This window comes from Protopterus annectens, chromosome 7.part0 (assembly GCF_019279795.1).
Source record: "Protopterus annectens isolate FY-2018-M chromosome 7.part0, PAN1.0, whole genome shotgun sequence".
Taxonomy (NCBI): Eukaryota; Metazoa; Chordata; order Ceratodontiformes; family Protopteridae; genus Protopterus; species Protopterus annectens.
Genome location: NC_056739.1, coordinates 128359153 through 128383136, shown reverse-complemented (window position 1 = coordinate 128383136; position 23984 = coordinate 128359153). Strand labels below are relative to the sequence as shown.

Genomic DNA, 23984 nt, shown 5'->3' with positions numbered 1-23984 from the left:
GTAATCGCTCAGTTTTTCTTAGAGCCTTAGTCCTGCTCAAGTAGAATCTTAGCTGTCTGTGTACGTCCAAGGAATGCAGAATTCTCTCCCCCTTGTACTGCAGATTTGCATAGAAAGTTGGCAAATGAATTACTTGGTTAAGGGCCACACTGAAAACTACCTTAGGCATAAAAGTAGGATTTGTCCTCAGAGACACCCTGTCTGGGTAAAATATGATAAAAGGTTCTACAGCCATGAGGGCCTGTAGCTCTGAAACTCTTCTTGCTGAAGTAATTGCTAGTAGCAGAGCTGTTTTCCATGATAAGAACTTTAGATCAGCGGTAGCAGCTGGTTCAAATGGAGGCAGGATGAGCTTTTCCAACACATAATTGAGGTCCCATGCAGATAATGGTGATCTTCTAGGAGGCCTTACATTTTTGGCTCCTCCAAGATACTGCTTTAGTAAAGGATGAGAAAAGATTGGTGGCTCTGTATTGTAATGAGCCGAAATGGCAGAGGCATGGATTTTGATTGATGAGAACGATAAGCCTTTATCGAGCATCTCAGTAAAGTATTGTAAAATCTGAGGAATATTTGGTTCTGAAGTATCAGTTCCTTGTGCCTGATTCCAAGCACAGAATCTCTTCCATTTGTCAGCATAAGATTTTCTAGTACTAGACCTTCTGGCTTCCAAAATGACATCCATCACAGCTTTACTGAGAGGTGTTGTTTGCCTGACTACATGATTAGCCATGCTGCCAGGTTCAGAGTCTGTAGCTGATTGTGCAGGATCTGATTGTTTTGCAGGGACAGTAGTTGTGGTCTTTGAGGCAAGGTCCAAGCTTGGCATTGAGACAAGTTCTAGGACTGGGTACCAGTATTGGCAGGGCCAGTCAGGGGCAATTAATATCATCTTTGGCTTCTCTTGTCTGACTTTTAGGAGGACTTTGGGTAGAAGAGGAGGAAAGGCGTAAACAAAAAGGTTTTTCCAACTGAAGGATAGGGCGTCCACTTTCCATACTTGTCTGTGATAAGTCCTTGTGCAGAATTTTTTCAATTGATAATTTTGAGGAGAAGCAAAGAGATCTATGTCTGGGCTCCCCCATTTCTCTGTTATCATGCTGAAGACTTGTGGATTTAGTTTCCACTCGTAACGATCCATAAGGTTTCTGCTTAAACTGTCTGCCCGAGTGTTTTGTTTTCCAGGCAGGAATTGAGCTTGAAGATGTATTTGGTAGGTCAAAGCTGTGTCCCACAGTGCCATGGCTAATCTGCAAAGGGGGTTTGAGTGTGTGCCCCCTTGCTTGTTTATATACCACATGACTGTGATGTTGTCCATCTTTATCAGTAGTTGTCCTGGATGAAGAAAATCCTTGAAGGCTGTTAGGGCATACTGAATAGCTAGCATCTCTTTCTGGTTGATATGCAAATGTATTTGCTTTCGTGTCCATAGGCCCTGAATGCATCTTCCTGCCATGTGGGCCCCCAAGGCATAATCTGATGCGTCTGTTGTTAAGGTTTGGCTGGCAGGGGGTAGAGTGAAGAGCAGTCTCATGTTTTGGTGACCTGCCTTTGCCCACCACAGAAACTCCTGTTGCAGGCAGGGAATGAGAGGAATCATTGCTTCCAGACTGTGTGAATGTTGGCTCCATAACCTTTTTGGTTACCATTGAAGGTTCCTCATATGCAGTCTTGCATATGGAATTAGTAGGATGCAGGATGCCATGAAGCCCAGAGCCTGCAGAATTTGTCTTGCAGAAGACTGGATTTTTGTTACCATCAGTTTGAAGTAAGTAGTTAGTTGCCTTTGCTTGTCTGGCATGAGCTAAGCCATCTGGGCAGTTGTATCCAAGCCTGCACCCAGGAATGCTATCTTTTGAGAGGGTACCAGTTGTGATTTCTTTTCGTTTATTGTGTACCCTAGGCATGTCAGAAGCCTTCTCACAAACGCCAGGTGTCGAAGAAGAGTGTCCTTGTTCTCTGCTTGAATGAGACAGTCGTCCAAGTAAGGATACATTTGTATACTACTTTGTCTGCAAAATGCAATTACTGGTGCCAGGCACTTTGTAAAGACCCTGGGCGCAGTAGATAAGCCAAAGGGCAGTGCAGAGAATTGGTAATACATTAAGCCAGCCTTGAATCTGAGGTATCTTCTGAACAATTGTCTTATTGGGACATGCAGGTATGCCTCTTTTAGGTCTAAAGTCACCAGCCAAGCATTCTTGCCCACCATGGGCAGAAGCTGCTTCAAAGTGAGCATTTTGAATTTTGGAATGTCCAGGTATGCATTCAAAATCGATAAATCCAGTATTGGCCTCCAGGCCTTGTCCTTTCTAGGTACCAAGAGCAGTTTTGAGTAAAAACCTTGTCCTTTTTCCTGTTCTGGTACTGTCTGAATGGCCCCCATATCCATGAGGGACGTAACCTGTTTGTGTCTCTGCCCATTGATGTTTTGGCAGATTTGGCTAACCATTTGCCACTGGCAGAGTGTGGAAATGGAATCTGTATCCCTGTGATACGATGTTTAGTACCCACTTGTCCTGGGTTATTAACTGCCAATGTTAAGCAAAAAGTGCTAATTTTCCCCTATGGGTTCTGCCAAAAGATAAGTGCTTGGTGTAGGCAGAGAGAAGTCATTGGGATTTGCTTTCTGTGGGTTTGCGCTTTTTCTCCTCAGGATTTGGAGGTGGATGCGCCCCATTGCTTTGACCTGTATGAGTCTTGCACCTGATATCTGGAACCCTTGGGGCGTCTGGATTTGCACCTTTACGCTCTGTCTGACACAGGAAAGGACTAATTTTTTGTAGGCCAGTGTCTACTGAATCTAGGTGGATGCACTTGTAAGAAGCCTTTAACAGTTTGCATAGACTTAGCTTTGTCTTCCATTTTCTTTAGAACCTCTTCTGCCTTAATACCAAACAGAGAATCATGCTGTAAAGGTGCATCTAGCAATTTAGCTTTAATATGATCAGGCAAATTTTGTTCCTTTAACCAGGCATGCCTCCTAATCACAGATCCAGTAACTGCGGCCATGCAGGAGGCCTCTAATGAATTAAAACCACATTGCAAAGTATGCTTTCTAACTTGTTCAGCTGCATGCAATAATTCCTGCAATTCCCTATTTTCTGCACATTCTGAAATCAACATAATTTTCTGTTTCAGCAATCCCATAACATGTTGTTGGTACTTAATCATAAGAAATTGACAGTTTAAGGCCCTGATTGCCAAGGTTGCAGATGTATAAACCTTTTTTCCCCATCTGTCTAGTGTCCCTTGAATCTCTGTCAGAGGGTGTAGGATTTTTTGCTGTTGAGGCCTTAACTCCCTCTGGACCCTGTGAAATAGTTTCAGGATCAGCAGCAGGGTTTCTAAATAAAAATGTATGCGAGTTAGGTACCCTGTAATATCTGTCAGGCTTACTGGGTGCCGGAGGTAAGGAGTCAGGGGTCAAGTTTGACTCCGAAAACACATCATCCACAATGTCTAAAACAGGGGGGGGTGGCTAAAGGCTTGTGCTGAGGGAGAAGGAAAACTCTGAGCCTCTTTTTTGATTCTGAGAAATCTTGACTCTCCCAGTGAAAATGCTCCCTCAAAGAATGCAAGGTTTCTCCAAATGAATAATCCTCAGGAGGAGATGCAGATGGAATAGACTCCTCAGCATCAGAATCCTCATAGGGAGGTATAGACAATTCCTGATCAGAAGAGGAATCAGAAGAAATAGAAACCTGATCTGAAGATTCATAATCAGTGTCTTGCCTAGGTCTCTTATCTGGAGGGGGAGGGGTACCCCTGATCAAGGTAATAAGGTCTTCAGCCATTTTGATCATCTGTTTCTTAGGCAAAGAGGCCTGTGCACGTGACTCATGCATTGTTTTTTTAGTTTTAGAAGTTGTTTTGGTCTTTGGTTTTGCAGCTGTCGTCGGTTTGATATACAAATGTTGAGGTCTGAATACACCCTCAGAAGCCGGTGCCTGCTCAGCGGCTCTAGACCCATCTGAGGGAGATACATCCGTCGGTCCAATACCTTGAGTATCTTGTGGCATGCCGGACTCCACATGGGTGTCGGTAGAGGCCTGCGACTCAAAGGTAGAGGGTATCAGGGGCTGCGAAAGCGCCTCACTGAGTACTGGCGAACCAGCGACTGGCTTAGGTGAAGCTTCGTCATCGGTTTTGGATCTCGACTGCCTTTCTCTGTCCTTTTCTTTGTGTTTTTTTGTGTACTCCGGTAGTCGGATTACTATCCGACTACATTTCTGGGTAGTTAAATCTGTTTCCAAAATACTTTGATGCAAAAATATACCGACGCTTAATAGTGCGTTGGTTAAATCTAGCACAAAACAGACAGCCAGGAATGTTGTGATCAGGGCCTAGGCAAGGAATACAGTATAAATGGAAGTCCTTATGAGGTATTTGCTTCCCACAAGTAATACAATTATTAACTTTTTCTGACATCGGTAAAAATCAAGAAAAAAGTTTCCCCAACGGGGTACTTAGCTTTAGTGAAGACTTCGGTTCTGAAACTCAAACTCGAATTTTTCAGTAGTCGGTCGACTGGCACTTGTGAAAATGCTTCTGCTTCGGGCACCGCGCAGCAAGAAAGATGAAAGAAAATGGCGACGGCTGCATGTTGTATACCCCTGACTACCTGACGTCATGGAAGAGAAGACAGCAACCGATGCAGGACCCAAGACTTTGGAATTCAGGCCGACTGAGGGCAACCTGCCAGCAGATTACCCAAATGTAATGACTGCAACAGTGAAACATGAAGAACATACATGACTCTTTGAAGCAACCATTCTTGTTTTGGACCTGCTCACAGGGTTTGCCACTAATAACTGAGAGCCAGATCCCAGGCCTGCAGATGCAACCTGTGCAGAAGATGAGACTTTGTGCCTCCTGCTTGCTGACATACCACATCACTGTGGTACTGTCTGTGTAAACTTTCAGAGGGCCTGGAGAGAGCATGGTGTGAAAAAACTGAAGGGCCAGTATCAGAGCTCTCATCTCTTTGATGTTGACATGGTCTGACGTCTGATGGGGAGGGGGGCCAAAGACCTTGGACTTTCAGATGACTGCAGGGAGCCCACATCCCCTGTCTGAAGCATCTGAATAGTTCTTGAGAAGGAACCACAGGGTGAAATGGCAGGCCTGGGTTGAGGAAAACTTGCAGAATACACCATTCGAATTCCTGCTTCAGACAAGTCAGGAGAGGCATACTGAAATCTAGAGGATGGCAATGTTGAAGTCAAACTGGCCAATGAAGCTTCTGCATGTGCAGTCTGGCAAGAGGGAGCCCTGGATTAGAAGATGGCATGAATCTCAGGGCTCAAATAAACTCTCTGTCTGGAATAGCAGGCAAAAGAGGAGGAGACTGGAAAAAGGCTATCAAGGACAGAACTTTTGGAGGTGGAAGAGAGCCCAACACTGGCACTGTCTGAATCCTGCAACCCAGAAGAAGATGGTCCTAAGAGGGTGTCAGGACAGACATTTTAAAGTTAATAGTAAACATCAGACTTTCAAGGTGAGATATGATGAACTTAGATCTTATAACAGGTGACTGGGAGAAAGTGCCTGAAACAACAGGGCATCTAGATAATGAAAAATCGGAGTGCCCTGGAGCCTGCAAAAGGCAGTCATAGGAGCTAGGCATTCTGTGAATATTCTTGGGGCAGTACAGAGGCCAAAGGGCAAAGTACAGAACTGAAAATGAGAGAGAGCAATGTAGAAACATATTGACAAGAGGGTGAATAAGTAAGCATCCTTCAAGAAAAGCCTGGGGTAGAATGAGAGGAAACAGGGGAATGAAAAGTAACAATCTGGAAGGTAGGAATCTTGAGAAAGGCATTGAGCAAGGAGAGATCCAGAATAGGTCTCTAAGTGCCCTCCTTTGGAGGGACCAGGAACATCTTGCCCTACTTCTGAGGGACCAGGAACATCCTGGAGTAAAAACCCGTTCATACCTGAGAAGAGACAGGTTGAATAGTTCCCTGATCCAACAGGAACTCAAGAACCTCAGAGAAATAAGAAAGTTGTGCCAGAGGAGATTAGGGAATCCCTGAAAAAGGAGACTCAAGACGTAAACTTTTCTTCACCAGAACCATGAGCCAAAGGTGACGGCATCTGGGAAGAGTAGTACAGGGAACGCTTCATCAGACTGAATTTTCAACCGAGGAATTAGGTGCCCTAGCTCACTTGTAAGTAGTAGAAGTCCAAAGGGGGGTATAGACACAGAAACTCCTTGAGGAGGCTTCAGGGTCATTAAGGCATTGAACTGAGTAAACCCCTGCCATTCCCTTTCAGGATCCTTAAGGGGTACAGAAGTATGCTTATTCTGCTGCTTTTTCTTAACAAGGATGTCAGCTCTGACAAACACCAGAGGTTCCGACCCTTGAAATTTGATAACAGTACCCGGAACCTCTTTCCTGAACAAAATCTGCATTATCCCTCTAGGGCCCTCCAAGATGATCAACCGAGTTTCCCCCTTAAAATTTGGAGCAGATGCCTGCAAAGCCTCAGAAGAATTGCAAAACAAAGGATCCATGCTAGCCTCCAACGGCCAGAGGAATCCAAAGTAGACAGCAGATGGCCTACAGAGCTTTCACTCACTTCAAGAGGGACATCTGGTGGAGGCCTGACAGCTAAAAAATCTGGACAAGGTTTCTTGGGCTTCTTGCTTAACAGGGCCTCGGGGTTAGGAGATTCTGCCATGCTACCTTGGGCTAACAATTTAAGCCTCTAGTTCTCAAGACGGATAGCCATGGAAAATGAGTGACTATGTCTAAGAGTTTTGGGTACAACTGGTTTGCAAATGCTTATGGTCGTGGGAAGCACCCAGACAAAGACATTTTTCGTGACAATCCTTATGGGGAGATCTGGCTCCCACACTGATATTTTCCCTTCTTGATGACACGAACTCTAGGCAACTAAAATGTAACAAGATCATAGAAAAATAAAAACACAGCAATGGGGCACTTATCTGATGGCTGCGTATTCAACACAGCAGAAGGGCTTTCAGATCGATGATGGCATGCAGACTGATGGCAAAGTAGTTTTGGGTAATTGCATCCATACATCACCTTTACGCCACATATCCTGTACAGTGAACATATGTGTGATATATGGCACATGCAAGGTCTAAAGGCTTTCTTACACTGTCTAGATGTTGGGCTATCCTTGGCAGAAATCCCTACTGTGAAGAATACTGCAACAGTGATATAGAAAGGCATCATATGGTAATGTTATACCCACACTTGCTGTTGGGGCCTTCAGATTTGTAGGGCTACCAGTGAAACAAACTGGCTGTTAGTCAGTGAATGTTAGAACATCTCCAAGTAGCACACATTCCCCAAATGTAGAATAAGTGGCTTTGCATTCATATAGAATAAATGTAAGCTGTGGACATTTCCTCCAAATGGGAGGGTATAAGTTTCATAATTCAGGGGCATCATGCACTAAAGACAAGAAAAAACAGCACATTCAATGAAGTAGGTAAACAGTTATGAGGGAGGTCAGAGAATCACATGCATGTGCAGTAAAACTACCACCACGGGACAATCATGTACAAAAAAGGGGAAGAGGAAGCCGAACAACAAGCGACTAAAGCCGGAACCAAACTGATACTTTCAGAGGAAAACAATCATGTTACCTTCAAATTACAGTTGGCAAAAGCTACATTCTACCCAAGGCATGGCACAAGTTGGCAACTAGGAGCTTAGCCCATTAATTCCTTCTCCAAACTTTAATCTTATTACATTTATCTTCTTTATTTTGATATTCTCTGTTTGACTTATTTTATAACCAGCTTGGGAGTTAGCAGTTATCTTTTTCACTTGAATGATTTATTATTTAGGGAGTTGTTCATCATCTACACTTGTCTCAATCCCCTATGTTAGAGCTATAGCTGACCTGGGCAGTATACCAGTGGGACAGGGACCTCAAATGTGTAAGTGATCACAGTGGCAACTACATAATAACAGGCTATAAGCTAATAAACTTTTTAAGAACAGTTTGGTACTTTACAAGTTGTTATGCAATCTCAACTGTGACCATATTTTATGATCATTTATATATTGCTTGCATACCCACGATTATATTTAATTCTGTTTAGCTACCTAAAAAAAAACAGCTTAATATGACAGCTTACAAGCTTATTAATTACAAGATGTCAAACTTATTATTTAAATATTGGCATCCTGTACAAGATGGCACCTAGGGCAGGTTCTCCTTCACTCCACCTGTGGTGTGGATGATACAGCAGCAGGACAGATCCAACGCAACTATGCTACTTCATCATTTGAATGAAGTCAGATGACTACATTTTCCATATGGATGAGATCAAAGAAAACGTGAGAGATTTTGAGAAAGAAACATCAAAGACAGCATCTTTACAGGAACACCAAAGAACAATTACATGAGAGCTAAAGTTGATTTTGATAATGTAATTCAACACCATCTTCTGAAGTATCACTTTGTGGGAGGAGTTGTTTACCTAAACTTACTCTCTGGTTAAACTGCGGTGGTGGTGCTGCGGTAGCGTTGTCGCCTCACAGCAAGACGTTCTCCTGTTCTATTCTCAGCTAGAGCGTCTTCTGTGTGGAGGCATACGTGAATGGGGCGTGCCTTCGTCGAAGGTTGTGCGTCAGGGCTGGTAACCCGGTAAGTAAAAATCCACTACCAATCATTAGCGGACCTGAGTTCCGCTGTGGCGACCCCTAACCGGGAAAAGCCGAAAGACATAAACAAACAAACAAACTCTCTAGTTAGTCTCGTCTGCTCAGATGGTAGCTTGGGTATCATTTCAAAAGGACTGTGATTAGATCCAGCAGGTGTTAGACTGACACGTCAGTCACTTTATCATGTAGATTTGGTGTGCAGAGTTTCTCTTAGTTGTGCACGGGGACATTTACGTCTTATTGTGCACGGATACTCGTCAATCCGCTCTTCCCAATGAACTATGGATGATTTTATATGAGGTCTTTTCCACCTGGCTCAGTGGAAGTTAAGTGACAAAGTTTCTGTTGGGGAGCGAAGCTAGTCTGGTAGAACTGCTGTGTTTTATGACTTCTGTATTACTCAGTTCCAGCTGTGATCGTTGGTATTTTTTCTTCTTTCTTATTATATCATTCACTGACCTACAGCTATGTAGGCTTGATTCAGGTTACTGTACATATACCATTTATTTCATTACATTTCAGTATTCCTTAGAATTTCTTTCCTGATGTGTGACCATATTTACCAAGAAAGACCGACTGTGCACATGTGCCCTTTTTCAGTGCAGGCTCTTTGAGAAAAGCTCCAAGGTATCACATCTAATTCAATCGACATTTACAACAACAAATTTTATAATTGAATACATAACATAATAGTCAGTATAGTAAAACTTGTACTGATATTCAAAGACATTACGTTTACAAGCCTTGTATTGAGACTTTACAAATAGAGTGGTATATAACAAAAGTAGGAGTAATTTAAGACATAAAATAGTTAGGTATTAGAGGAGATAACCAAGTTTGTGTGTTGAGAAGCAATGATTTTTTACTACATTTATAACCGTGCTGTTATAAATTCTGCATTTTGTATATCCTTATCCTGCAAAGTATGGCAAAGTCAGAGTAGCTTGTGAAAGCTCTGGGATGATATCAGGAATATCCCTGATAAATTGCACAAGTCACATAACGAATATTTGTGTACTGCTCAGTGGTTCAACCTTACACCATAGAATACACACACAACTGTAGCTATGCCCTCAACCTTGTGCAAGTATTTCTTATTAAAACAAAGACACTAAAGATGTTTAAATTTTTCCAAGTCATTTTATTTATTGATTTTAATCCACAATCTTCCTACTTTGTAAGCTGAAGCCATTTACAAGACTTTCTGCTATAAATTTTCTGAAAAAACATCCATGTTCACAGAGGGGACATTATTACATGATCAAAACAGAAATAATATGTTACATTCAATATCATTTTCACTAACTTACACAACATTAGCTACTATACTTTCCAGTAATTTTCTGTTTATCAGGTTTCAGACTTCTAACCTCCGATTTTAACATCTATGCTAAAAACAGATTACCAGTCATCATTGTCTACCTAGCAGCAGCTGGTTCTCCAGCTTGTTTCTCATCTCATGTTCCATTTGTGCTGAGTTTATATGTCCTCCCCTCTGTCCATAGGAGCTTTTGCTGGATGCACTATTTCCCTCCTCAGGACATAAAGGTGAAATGAAATGGTCCTCCTCTGAATGTGTACTGCTTTGTTAGGGACTGGTTGCTAGTTCAAGATTAATTCTCTGTCTTATACACACAGAGTGCTGAGACAGGCTCCAGTCCCCTTCTGACTCTGACAGGAAAAAAAGGTTACTGGAGAAATGAATGAATGAAAAGTAACTTATAGCACAGAACCACATGAAAAACACTACTATTGTTGTCTCCTGAAAGCAAACTTTCAAACTTACAGTCATGTTAAGTGCCAATCCTCATGGGTGCTTGCAAGGTAGACAAGTTTTTATGAAACTGTACTTTTTTATTATGATAAATCATAAAAATGTCCCCACTTTAAGATGAATTTCAGTTACAGTGTGAGATGTACTGGTTAAATTTAGCCTTTTAAAATCTTACATACACTGACACTTACATTAACTATCTCCAGGTCCCACAGGTTCTTTACAGCATCTATGGTGTTATAGCGATTTGAGAGGAAGGACTGAATGTAGTCCTGCAGACCTAAGGATTCCAACCAGCAGGGAATAGAAGGATGACTGTTTCCATCATATCCCAAGGGTTTAACCTGCAAAATTAAAATGCATGCATTTTTAAAGTCGAGGTCCATAAGAAACAAATTTCAGATACGTTCAGCATAAAAGCAATCTACTTACAAGAATCTAGTCATATTATTGTGTATTTCAAGTTCAAAAATTAATGTAAATGGTTTAAAACTTTTAAAACACAAATAAATGCATTACAAAGGTATCATTACGCAACAGCAAAACAAATTAAGCACAAATTGTTCTACAAACAAGAAAGCACAAATTCAACAAGTGTTGTAGTACCAGGAAAAGCTAACAGGACTATGACCCCTGGTAGTATGCATGATAAGTGAGGGTGTAGAACAACTGCGTTAGAGTAGCTTTGCTGACTGCAGCTTCAGACTTAAAAAAAAAAAAAAAAAAAAAAAAAAAAAAAAGGCTGGGATTCAGAAAGAAAGAGCTCACTGCAGCAAGCAAAACCGTGCAACAACAAGCAGCTCAAAGGGCAGGTCCAATTCAGAGGCATTTATAGCCCCATTGTGCAAATTGTGTGGTTGGCATAATCTGCTAATGACCACATAACGATATGCCAATGGGCCTCCACATGAATGCATATGAAAGGTAAACAATATGTCAGACGAATTTAAGAACTTACAAAAAATGTGCAATCAATTCATGACTGCCAGCAACCTGCTACACACAGATTTCTTGATGAACATGGAGAGAGACTGCACTTGGATGTTAGAAGTATTATATGTCTTAGCCAAGCACTACAAGTTTGAGGCCATTCTTGCTGCTAGTGTTAAGACACTATACCACAGTAGCTGTTACACATTTGCTATCCTCATATGAACCTCATGAAGCATATGGAATATCAAGCCCTGTGGACACTAAGTCATGTATGGCACTGACTGTTCTTGCTACAGGGACCTTCCAGCAACCATCATCAAGCAACATCAAGATTGTGCCTTGAGATTATTTGGGAAACCTACACCAGTTCCTGGATGTGATGCTGCAGCATGTGGAGGAGCAGATGCGAGTCCCAAAGTCCCTAGAAGACAATAACACCACTATGCAGACATTCTATTAAACAGCCTTTTTATTTGAGGTGCTAGGAGCCACTGTCTACACCTGCATTTCTATCACAATCCTACCATGTACTCATGGATAACGATACATCAACCATAAGGGGCTCCCACAACATCTACTGAAAGTGTGCAGTGCATGGGAGTAGTATCTACTGACACTGTGCAGTGCATGGGAGCAGTATCTACTGACAATGTGCAGTGCATGGGAGCACTATTGACGGACAGCGCGCAGTGCACGGAGCACCATCGACTGACAGCGCGCAGTGCACGGAGCACCATCGACTGACAGCGCGCAGTGCACGGAGCACCATCGACTGACAGCGCGCGGTGCACGGAGCACCATCGACTGACAGCGCGCAGTGCACGGAGCACCATCGACTGACAGCGCGCAGTGCACGGAGCACCATCGACTGACAGCGCGCAGTGCACGGAGCACCATCGACTGACAGCGCGCAGTGCACGGAGCACCATCGACTGACAGCGCGCGGAGCACCATCGACTGACAGCCGCAGTGCACGGAGCACCATCGACTGACAGCGCGCAGTGCACGGAGCACCATCGACTGACAGCGCGCAGTGCACGGAGCACCATCGACTGACAGCGCGCAGCACACGGAGCACCATCGACTGACAGCCCGCAGCGCACAGAGCACCATCGACTGACAGCGTGCAGCGCACGGAGCACCATCGACTGACAGCGTGCAGCGCACGGAGCACCATCGACTGACAGCGTGCAGCGCACGGAGCACCATCGACTGACAGCGTGCAGTGCACGGAGCACCATCGACTGACAGCGTGCAGTACACGGAGCACCATCGACTGACAGCGTGCAGCGCACGGAGCACCATCGACTGACATGCGCAGTGCACGGAGCACCATCGACTGACAGCGTGCAGCGCACGGAGCACCATCGACTGACAGCGTGCAGTGCACGGAGCACCATCGACTGACAGCGTGCAGCGCACAGAGCACCATCGACTGACAGTGCGCAGTGCACGGAGCACCATCGACTGACAGCACGCAGTGCACAGAGCACTAGACACAATACGTCTTTGTGCCATCCTCACCAATCCTAGTATTCCATCATTTGCCGTATGTCTGACCTATACCAGCTATCTGTGCAGCATGGTCTCCCTTAGGAGCATCTTATTGGTGATGCCGGATATGCCCTGAAGCCATGGTTAATGATACCCATACAAAACCTGCTGCCATTCTTTATATTTAATTTATTTATTTTATTTTACATGTGTTAACCGGGTAGTGTCTAGCTTGGCAAGTAGCCCATTTTCAGCAGAGACCCGGAGAAAAACTCCATAACAATAGTACAAAAAAGAGATTACAAAGATGTTTACAAAAAATATACAAAATGTTTAACAGTTGCCTACAATCACAATTTACAAAAAGAGAATGTAAACAGAAAACATTACATTTCCTAAGGCTTACTACAGACAGTAATATGAAACGCATTAGATACGTAACTAAAATAAACCATCGCGGCATTTTCATTTGGTCAAAGTAAGACAAGGAGAAGGACAGCAGAAAACAAATATGATTGATGGCATGAGAAACTAGCCAGAAGTACTACAAAAGCATAGCCATTGTTGAGTAAGGTATTCATTTAGGGGGTTGTTTGAAGCTATGACTATTGTGTTTTGTAAGATATTCTGGGGTATTAGGCTCCACTGTTTTGATATATATGTCTGTATATACTGTAAGTATTTATCACTTTTTTGAGAAATGACTGTTAAACACAGCAAGTGTCAACAGGGTCAGTTCCTTTCATCCATGCAACCCCTAACCAAGTAACTTCTATCTACAATTCAGACACCTGATCATGACAAGAGCATGACTATGTAATGCATTTTACCTTTGTTCCAAACACACATTTGTTGCACATTAAAATACTGCATAATGTTTACATAATCACATCAGTCCTGTAACACCAAAATAATAAGCAAACAGCAGCAGGCAGCTAGTTATTTTCCTCCACAGAAAGCCACAATTATACCTACGCTGTCTGTGCATATCAGGTGTCCAGTAGTCCATCTTTCTTCTCAGAAATACATAGACATACTAAGCCAAAAACTGACTAAACTGAGCAAATGCCAAGACAGTCAATTATTTTCATCCAGCCAATCCCAACCAACCACCACCTCACTCTGGACTTACAGCCATGATGTCATATGGCCATGTAATATTCTCATCTCCATCATACTCCACACAAACAAGTTACCACATAATAAAATACTCCAGTCCAAGTTGTTCCAATTAACACTGCCAAAAATATCTGGTTGACCAGCGACAGTATCACAGTAAAAGAGTAATTATATTTATCTCAGTGCCAGTTCTCTCATCTCAACTGTCCATACAAGGCACAAAGTCTGAAGGATTCCACAAAATATCTCGTTGAGCATTACCAGTGCCAGAATTATTGTAAAAATAGCAACATTTCTGTCACTGACACTGCACCATTCCCCTCCTCTTTACCCAGAATTCTGCATAATGTCCTCACCACTGTCCCTCATACTTCTCTCTCTTTTTACCATCCTTTTGCTTGCACAACAAAACTTCTTGAAGCACCTTTGTACCTACATTTGAACATTGCAAGGTCTGTAGTGCCATAACCTTGTAACATTTCAGCTAAGCATAAAGTACAGTTTTGTACCTACCATAAATGTAGATGTCCGATAGGTATGCAACTGCAGTCCTGACATATGGGTTGTCCTGCCTCAGGCAGCCCTTCGGTAGGCCGGATTCCAAAGTCTGGGTCCGGCGTCGGCTGAAGTCGCCCTTTCCCCGACGTCAGAGCGCCTGGGGTATAAAAGCGTCAGCCGACGCCATCTTCTTCAGTGTTTCTTGCCCCAGATGCCAGGTGCCCTCTAAGGAAGGCTAAGTTTTGAAAATAGAGAAAAAATTCCAGACAAGTACAACAACATAAAAACAAATACATCATAAAAGATTACCCCAGGTAGCTAAAATGAGGGGTAGAAACCCAAAAGAATACCACAGAGGGGTAGGTGGGAGGGAAAACCTGACTGCAGTTGCATACCTATCGGACATCTACATTTATGGTAGGTACAGTTTTGTACCTACCATAAATGTAGATGTCCGATAGGTATGCATCTGCAGTCATAACATATGGGGATTGTCCTGCCTCAGGCAGCCCTTCGGTCGGCCGGATTCCAAAGTCTGGATCTGACCTCGGCTGATGTCGCACTTTCCCCGACGTCAGAGCGTCTGGGGTATAAAAGCATCAGCCAACGCCATTTTCCTCAGTGTTTCTTACCCCAGATGCCAGGTGCCCTCTAGGAAGGCCAAATTTAGAGGAATGCAGTAAAATTCCAAACATTTTCCAATAAATATATACATATATATACAAACAAATACACCATAATAGATCCCCCAGCTAGCTAATGGAGGGGTAAGTACCCTAAGAATACCACAGAGGGGAAGGAGGGAGGGTTACCCTGACTGCAGATGCATAACTATCGGACATCTACATTTATGGTAGGTACAAAACTGTACTATGTCCTTCAAGGATGCATCTGCAGTCATAACATATGGGTAGAATACCATAGCCAATCTGGGGGAGGAGGTACTAAGAAAAGGATGGTGTAGCTAAGATCCCCTGCAGGACTGCAGTAGCAAAACCTGCTCTGGATCTGGAGTATAAAGGTAGATTGTAATGTTTGGCAAATGTATGCACGGAGCTCCATGTAGCAGCTTATAAAATGTCCTTGGTAGCCACCCCTCGTAGGAAGGCTGTAGTGGAATGAGGCCTGATGTTTGCAGGAACTGTCTTTCCATGAAAGGAGTAACAAAATCGAATGCAATTTCCTATCCACTTTGAAATTGTCTGTTTGGAAATTGCTTTTCCTTGTACCCCAGCAGCATATGCTACAAATAGTTGGTCAGTTTTTCTGCTACTTTTAGTTCTGTCCAAGTAGTAGCGTAGTTGTCTGTGTATATCCAGAGTGTGCAGAAGTTTTTCCCCTCTATTCAGTGGATTTGGGAAGAATGTAGGCAAGTGAATAGCTTGGTTCAGGGATACCCTAGATACCACCTTTGGCATAAAAGTAGGATTGGTTCTTAGTGAAACTCTGTCCTGATGGAAGATAAGAAATGGCTGTACTGCCATTAAAGCTTGTAACTCAGATACTCTTCTTGCTGAAGTTATTGCCAGAAGGAATGCAGTTTTCCAAGACAGAAACTGTAGATCCGCCGCTGCTGCTGCTGGTTCAAAGGGAGGAAGTGTTAGTTTCTCCAGCACAAAGTTGAGATCCCAAGCAGGTAAAGGGGGTTTTCTTGGAGGATTGATATTTTTGATCCCTCTCAGAAATTGCCTGAGGAGAGGGTGCGAGAAGATAGGTGGCTCCACATTGTATTCTGCTGAAATTGCTGAGGCATGAATCTTAATGGAAGAATAGGACAGGTCATTGTGGAACAATTCTGCTAAGTATTCCAGAATATGTGTCATGCTCGCCACTGTCACATCTAAGCCTTTTGTTGTGCTCCAAATGAGAAATCTTTTCCATTTAGCTGAGTATGTCTTCCTTGTGGAAGGCCAGTGAGCTTCCATAACAATGTCCTTTACTCTCTGTGATAAAATATTTTGATGGGGTTTTAAGGAATTTTCCAGGCAGTTAGCTGCAATGTTTTCAAGTTGGGATGCATGATCTTGAAATTGTTCTGTGTCAGAAGAAGAGGCCATAGGGGGAGAGGCCATGGTTTCGCCTGTGACATGCTCCTCAATAGTGGATACCAGTGTTGCCTTGGCCAGTCTGGAGCTATCAGACTCACTATTGGCTGTTCCGCCCGATCTTCAGTAGAACCTTGGACATTAATGGGAGAGGTGGGAAGGCATATACTTTTAGAGCTTTCCAGCTGAAAGAGAGGGAGTCCACCCTCCAAGCTTGTGGGTGGTATGTCCTTGAGCAGAATGTCTTCAGTTGAGGGGGGAGGCGAACAGATCTATCTCCGGCTTTCCCCATGCCTTTGTTATGAGTTGGAAGATGTCTGGGTGCAGCATCCATTCGTGTGCATCCATGGTAGTTCTGCTTAAGCTGTCTGCCAGTGTATTTTCTTTTCCTGGCACGAACTGGGACTGTAGTTGGATACTGAGTTTCAGGCATAGTTCCCATAGATTCATAGTCAGCCTGCATAGAGGGTAGGAGTGTGTGCCTCCCTGCTTGTTTATGTACCACATGACCGTGGTGTTGTCTGTCCTTATTAACAGGTGGCCTTGATGGAGGAAAGGTTTGAAGGCCTCGATTGCGTGTATCACTGCCAGCATTTCATTTTGGTTTATGTGCATGCGCAGCTGTCCTTGAGACCATAGGCCTTGGATACATTTGCCCTCCATGTGTGCTCCCCATCCTCGGTCTGAAGTGTCCGTGGTGATGGTTTGTTTTGTTTTTGGTTTGTTGAAAGGCAACCCTCTGTTGGACTGGCAGGCCTGAGCCCACCACAGGAATTCCTTTTGAAGGCAAGGAATAATTGGTATCAAAGTTTCCAAACTGTGACTGTGTTGAGACCATACACTCCTTAGATACCATTGTAATTTTCTCATATGCAGCCTGGCCTGTGGTATCAGAATTATGCAGGATGCCATGTAACCCAGGGCCTGCAGGATTTTCCTTGCAGTAAGCTGAGTTTGTCTTGTCAGATTCATGAAGTAATCCGGAAGTTGTTTTTGTTTTTCTTCTGAGAGAAAGGCCATTTGGGTGGTTGTGTCTAGATCCGCACCCAAAAAGGTTATCCTTTGGGATAGAACAAGTCTTGATTTTTGGATGTTGACTGTGTATCCCAAGGCCTGTAACAGGTGGATGGCATAGGCCAAGTCCTTTATCAAATTTTCCTTGTTGTCCGCTTGTATAAGGCAGTCATCCAGATATGGGTATATTTGAATCCCCTGAAGTCTGCAGTGTGCAATTACTGATGCCAGGCATTTCGTGAATACTCTAGGCGCAGTAGATAAGCCAAAGGGCAATGCTGAGAATTGATAATGCTCTGATCCTGCAAGAAATCTGAGGTGTCTTCTGCAACTTGGTCGAATAGGGACATGCAGGTATGCCTCCTTGAGATCTAGAGTCACCAGCCAAGACTCCTTGCCCAGCATGGGAAGAAGTTGCTGTAGGGTCAGCATCTTGAATTTTGGCACAATGAGGTAAGTATCGAGTGCGGACAGGTCGAGAATAGGCCTCCATTGATTTTCTTTTCTTGGTACAAGAAACAGTCTGGAGTAAAATCCTTGGCCTTGTTCTGAAAGTGGTACCTTTTCTATGGCTTTCATTTGAAGCAAGTTGTTGATCTGCTTTAAAGCCTCTGCCCTCTGATTTGGTGGCAGGTTTGGCATTCCGTTTCTTTTTGGCAAAGTGTGGAAGTGGAACCTGTATCCTTTGTCTATTATTTGCAGTGTCCATGTGTCCCTTGTAATATAATGCCAGTTTTTTGAGAATAAAGCAAGCTTTCCGCCCAAGGGAACTTCCAGTTGAGCCCTGGTAGGCGGAATCAGAGTAAAGTCATTGAGTCTGTCCTGGTGTAGTAGTTGTTGTTGCTGTTGCTGCACTACCTCTCTGGTTGGTAGGCTGCCACTGACGGCCTCTGTAGGAGCCCCTAGATTGCCCTCTACCTCTGGGGCACCTGTTCCTGCCCCTCTGGGCTCTGTCCGAGTCTGGAAAGGACCAATTCTTAGTAGGCCAGTTTCTGCTGAATCTCGGTGGTTGTACTTGCAGGAAATCCTTAACTGTTTGCACAGATTTTGCCTTTTCTTCAAACTTTTTTAAGACCTCCTGAGCCGAGGAGCCAAATAAATTGTGTTTCTCCATTGGAGCATCCCGGAGTTTAGCTTTAACATGGTCTGGCAAAGATTGTTCCTTCAGCCAGGCATGCCTATGAATAACTGCCCCAGTCAAAGCTGACCTACATGAAGCCTCCAGTGCATCATAACCACACTTTAAGAAATGTTTACTAACCTGCTGTGAGTTGTGTACCAAATCCTGAAGGGATTTACGGTCAAGGGGTTCAGGAGAAGAAAGCTTCTTATTCAGTTCATCTAACAAATACTCTTGGTACTGTATCATATGAAATTGACAATTTAATGCCCTGACGGAAAGAGTTGCAGAAGTATATACCTTCTTTCCCCATCTCTCTAAAGCTCTAGACTCTCTTTCAGAAGGTAGAGCATTTTTGGCAGTGTCAGCCGCAACCCCTTTAGGGCCCTAAGAAATAGTATCTGGGTCTGCAGAATGGGCTTTATACAAATGAAAATGAGAGTCCGGGACCCTGTAGTATCTATCAGGTTTAGCAGGTGCCGGAGGGAGAGTATCAGGGGCTGTACTAACATCATTGTACACATCATCAATTACATTCAAAACAGGAGGTATAGCTAAGGGCCTATGTTGAGGCAAATGCAAAAAGGTCCTTAATCTTTTTCTAGAATCAGAGAATTCCTGACCTTGCCATTGAAAATGCTCTCTCATGGAGTGTAGAGTCTCACCAAAGGAAAACTCTTCAGGAGGGGAGGCCGAAGGGATAGATTCTTCAGCATCAGAATCCTCATAGGGCGAATAAGCCTCCTCCTGGTGATCTGACAACTCAGATCCATCCGTGGACTCATCTGAAGAGTGTGGGTCAGAGGGCTCAGTCCTGGGCCTTTTGTCTGGTGGTGGGTGAGAGGCCCTGTCCGGGTGAGGTTGAGGTGAGGTTGCAAGGCTGAGGATCTGAGAACTAGAAGAAGGCCTCTGGGAGATAGTCTTGGGAGGCAAAGCTTTAGAATTTTTAGCAGCTTTAGCCCTGGAAAAGGCCTTAATGGACATGGAAGCAGGGGGTCTAGCTGCCCCACGTGCAGGAGTAGATTTGTCCAAAGGTATGGTGTCGGACATTTCCTGGACACTGGTTTCGGTAGGTAGCTCAGTAGCCGACTCAGCCGGGGCCTCCCGGGCCGCGGTGGTCGGTTGAGTGGATTCGGATGAAGGAATCTCCGAGGACTCGGTTTCGTCCGAAACCGAGACACTCGCGGTAGGCCTTACCGTGGTTTCAGCCGAAACCACGGGCCGCGAGTGTCGGTCCTTGTCCTTCCGTATTTTCACAAAATGTGATGTCGGAGTCTCCGACGGCATTTTATATGCAAAACTAGCCCCAAAAAATTCCTCTGCAAACTCAGACCGACGTCTAAGAGTTCGTCGGTTGAAGGAAGCACAGGCAGAACAGGCCGATACTTCGTGGTCTGGGCCTAAGCAAGGAAGACAGTAGGAGTGGAAATCCTTATGAGGTATTTGTTTCCCACAAGTTAAACAATTATTTACTTTATCTGACATCGGCTGAGGCAAGAAAGAGTCCCCAACGGGGTACTTAGCTTTTTCGAAGTCTTCGGTAGCTGAATCACAGGATCTGACAGACCGGCACTTGCGAACCGCTTCTGCTTCGGGCACCGCGCGGCAAGAAAGACTGAGGAAAATGGCGTCGGCTGATGCTTTTATACCCCACACGCTCTGACGTTGGGGAAAGTGCGACATTAGCCGAGGCCAGACCCAGACTTTGGAATCTGGCCAACCGAAGGGCTGCCAGAGGCAGGACAATCCCCATGTTATGACTGCAGATGCATCCTTGAAGGACATCTGTACTATGTCCTTCAAGGATGCAACTGCAGTCCTGACATATGGGTTGAATACCATAGCCAACCTGGGGGTGGTAGGCACTAAGACAAAGATGGTGTAGCTAAAATGCCCTGCAGGAGTGCAGAAGCAAACCCTGCTCTGGATCTGGAATATAAAGGCAGGTTGTAATGTTTGGAAAATGTATGCACGGAGCTCCATGTAGCAGCTTCTAAAATGTCCTTTGTTGCCACTCCTCTTAAAAAGGCTGTGGAGGTGGCTGTAGCTCTGGTGGAATGTGGCCTGATGTCAGCTGGCACAGTTTTTCCATGAAAAGAGTAGCAGAATCAAATGCAATTTCCAATCCATTTAGAAATTGTCTGTTTGGAAATTGCTTTTCCCTGCAATCCAGCAGCGCAAGCTACAAAAAGCTGGTCAGATTTTCTGAAGGACTTTGTAATGTCCAAGTAGTAGCGCAACTGTCTGTGTATGTCCAAGGTGTGCAGAAGTCTCTCTCCTTTATTTTGAGGATTGGGAAAGAAGGTAGGCAGGTGAATAGCTTGATTCAGGGACACCCTGGATACCACCTTTGGCATGAATGACGGATTGGTTCTCAAACTAACTCTGTCCTGATGAAAAATGAGAAATGGTTGTATTGCCATAAGGGCCTGTAGCTCAGAGACTCTTCTTGCTGAGGTTACAGCCAGAAGGAAAGCTGTCTTCCAAGACAGAAATTTCAACTCTGAAGATGCTGCTGGTTCAAAGGGAGGAAGAGTTAATTTTTCCAGCAAGAAGTTGAGGTCCCATGCAGGCACTGGCGGTTTCCTTGGAGGGTTGATGTTCCTTATATCTCTTAGAAACTGTCTTAGCAATGGGTGAGAAAATACAGGCGGATCAGTGTTATATTTGGCAGATATTGCTGAAGCATGTATTTTTATGGAAGAATATGAAAGGCCATTGTGGAGCATTTCAGCCAAATATTCTAGGATCTGTGGAATGCTCATCACTGATGGGTCTTGACCCTTTTTGCTGTTCCAGATAAGAAATCTCTTCCATTTTGCTGAGTATGTTTTTCTAGTGGAAGGTCTGCGCGCCTCCAGGATGATATCTTTTACCCTCTTGGAAAGTGTATCCTGAGGAATAGTCGTGGAATCTTCCAAGCTGTCAGCTTCAATGTTTTCAAGCTGGGGTGTAGCGTCCTGTAATTGTGCTGTGTCAGAAGAAGAGGCCTTTGAGGAAGGAGCCAGAGATTGGTGTGTGTCAAGCTCCGTAGCAGTGGGTACCAGTGTTGTCTTGGCCAGTCTGGAGCTATCAGTATGACTTTCGGTTGATCTGTCTTGATCTTTAGTAACACCTTGGTCATCAAAGGAAGAGGTGGGAAGGCATATAGTGTTAGAGAGTTCCAACTGAAGGAGAGAGAGTCCACCTTCCATGCTTGAGGATGGTATGTCCTTGTGCAAAACTTTTTCAGATGGTGATTGAGGTGGGAGGCAAAAAGATCTATGTCCGGCCTTCCCCATGCTTGAGTTATTTGTAAGAAAATGTCTGGATGCAACATCCATTCGTGTGGATCCATGATGTTTCTGCTTAGGCTGTCCGCCAGAACATTGTCCTTCCCTGGTACAAACTGGGATTGTAGCTCTATTTTCAATTGCAGGGAAATATCCCAGAGATTCATTGCCAGTCTGCAAAGAGGGTAGGAATGGGTACCTCCTTGCTTGTTTATGTACCACATAACTGTGGTATTGTCTGTCTATTAGTAGATGGCCCTGATGCATGATCTTTTCGAAGGCCTTGATTGCATGTATCACTGCCAGCATTTCTTTTTGGTTGATGTGCAGGTGCTTTTCTTTTTGTGTCCATTGTCCTTGAATGCATCTGCCCTCCATGTGCGCCCCCCCATCCATGGTCTGAGGCATCTGTTGTTATGGTTTGACTTGTATGAGGCTTGCTGAAAGGCAGACCTTTGTTTATCTGGCTTGCTTGAGCCCACCACAGAAATTCCTTTTGAAGGCATGGGATGAGTGGGATCAATGCTTCCAGACTATGGCTGTGTTGAGACCATACACTTTTTAGATACCATTGTAGTTTCCTCATATGCAGCCTTGCGTGTGGAATCAGAAGAATGCAAGATGCCATGAAACCCAGGGCCTGCAGGATTTTCCTTGCAGTCATCTGGGTATGTGTTGCTAATTTTCTGAAGTATTCTGGCAATTGCTTTTGTTTTTCTTTTGTCAGAAACGCCATCTGGGTGTTTGTGTCCAGTGTGGCACCCAGGAAAGGTATTTGCTGGGATGGTACGAGACTTGATTTCTGAATATTGACTGTGTATCCCAAGGCCTGCAGTAGGTGAATGACATAGTCCAAGTTTTTTAACAAGGCTTGTTGGCTGTCCGCTTGTATAAGGCAGTCGTCCAGGTAAGGGTATATTTGTATCCCCTGAAGTCTGCAATGTGCAATTACTGATGCCAGGCATTTCGTGAACACTCTGTGCACAGTAGATAAGCCAAAGGGCAATGCTGAGAATTGATAATGCTCTGAGCCTGCAAGAAATCTGAGGTATCTTCTGCAACTTTGTCTGATCGGGACATGCAGGTATGCCTCCTTGACGTCCAGAGTTACCAGCCAAGACCCCTTGCCCAGCATGGGAAGGAGTTGCTGTAAAGTCAGCATTTTGAGTTTTGGCACAATAAGGTAAGTATTCAGTGCGGACAAGTCCAGAATGGGTCTCCATTGGTTTTCTTTTCTTGGAACAAGGAACAGTCTTGAATAAAATCCTTGGCCTTGTTCTGCAGAAGGAACCTTCTCTATTGCTCTTATTTGAAGTAGGTTTGTTATTTGTTTGAGTACCTCTGCCCTTTGATTTGGTGGCAGGTTTGGCCTGCCATGTCTTGTTGGCAGTGTATGAAAATGGAATCTGTATCCTTTGTCTATTATGTCCAGTATCCATTTGTCCTTTGTAATATTGTGCCAATTTTGTGAGAATAAAGATAATTTTCCGCCCAAAGGTGCTTCTAATTGAGCCCTGGATGGCGGAGTCAAAGTCAAGTCATTGAGATTGTCCCTGCGGAGCAGTGGAAGGTCCTGCCCCCCACCTCTCTGGTTCGGAGGCTGCCACTGACATCCTCTGTAGGAGCCTCGAGTTTGCCCTCTACCTCTGCCATGTCTGTTTTTGCCTTTGGCAAGAGGAAGAAGTGCTATAGCCGATGCCATGGACCCTAGAGCCCTCAGGACCAACTCCGCTGGAACAGAACTTGAATGGAGAATGGCCCGCACCTGGAGCTGCAGATTTAGAACTCTGTCCGCAGTGAGGAAGGCTCGTAAACTCCTTGTGTCTAGCCTGGCCCCTATAAAATCTAAGAGCTGTGTGGGCGCCAGGTTGGACTTTTTTGTATTTATTGTGATGCCCAGAAAGGGAGCAAGATGGAGAAAGGAGTCTCGCGCCAATAGAAGTAGATGCCTTGTTGGGGCGGTAAGAAGCCAGTCGTCCAGGTAGGGAAAGACCTGCACCCCCTGAAGCCTCAGGTGGGCCGCTACCACTGCTAATACTTTGGTGAACACCCTGGGGCTGTGGT

General features: G+C 44.3%; 1 protein-coding gene across 1 annotated transcript in view; it reads right to left on the bottom strand.

Moving 5' to 3' along the window:
- The window catches only part of ANKS1A (ankyrin repeat and sterile alpha motif domain containing 1A), a 3005277-nt gene that overhangs the window by 756486 nt on the left and 2224807 nt on the right, over nucleotides 1–23984 (bottom strand). Inside the window, exon 19 of the mRNA XM_044076145.1 lies at nucleotides 10617–10769. Within this exon, the coding sequence (XP_043932080.1) occupies nucleotides 10617–10769 (153 nt within the window). The remainder of the gene's footprint in view (nucleotides 1–10616; nucleotides 10770–23984) is intronic.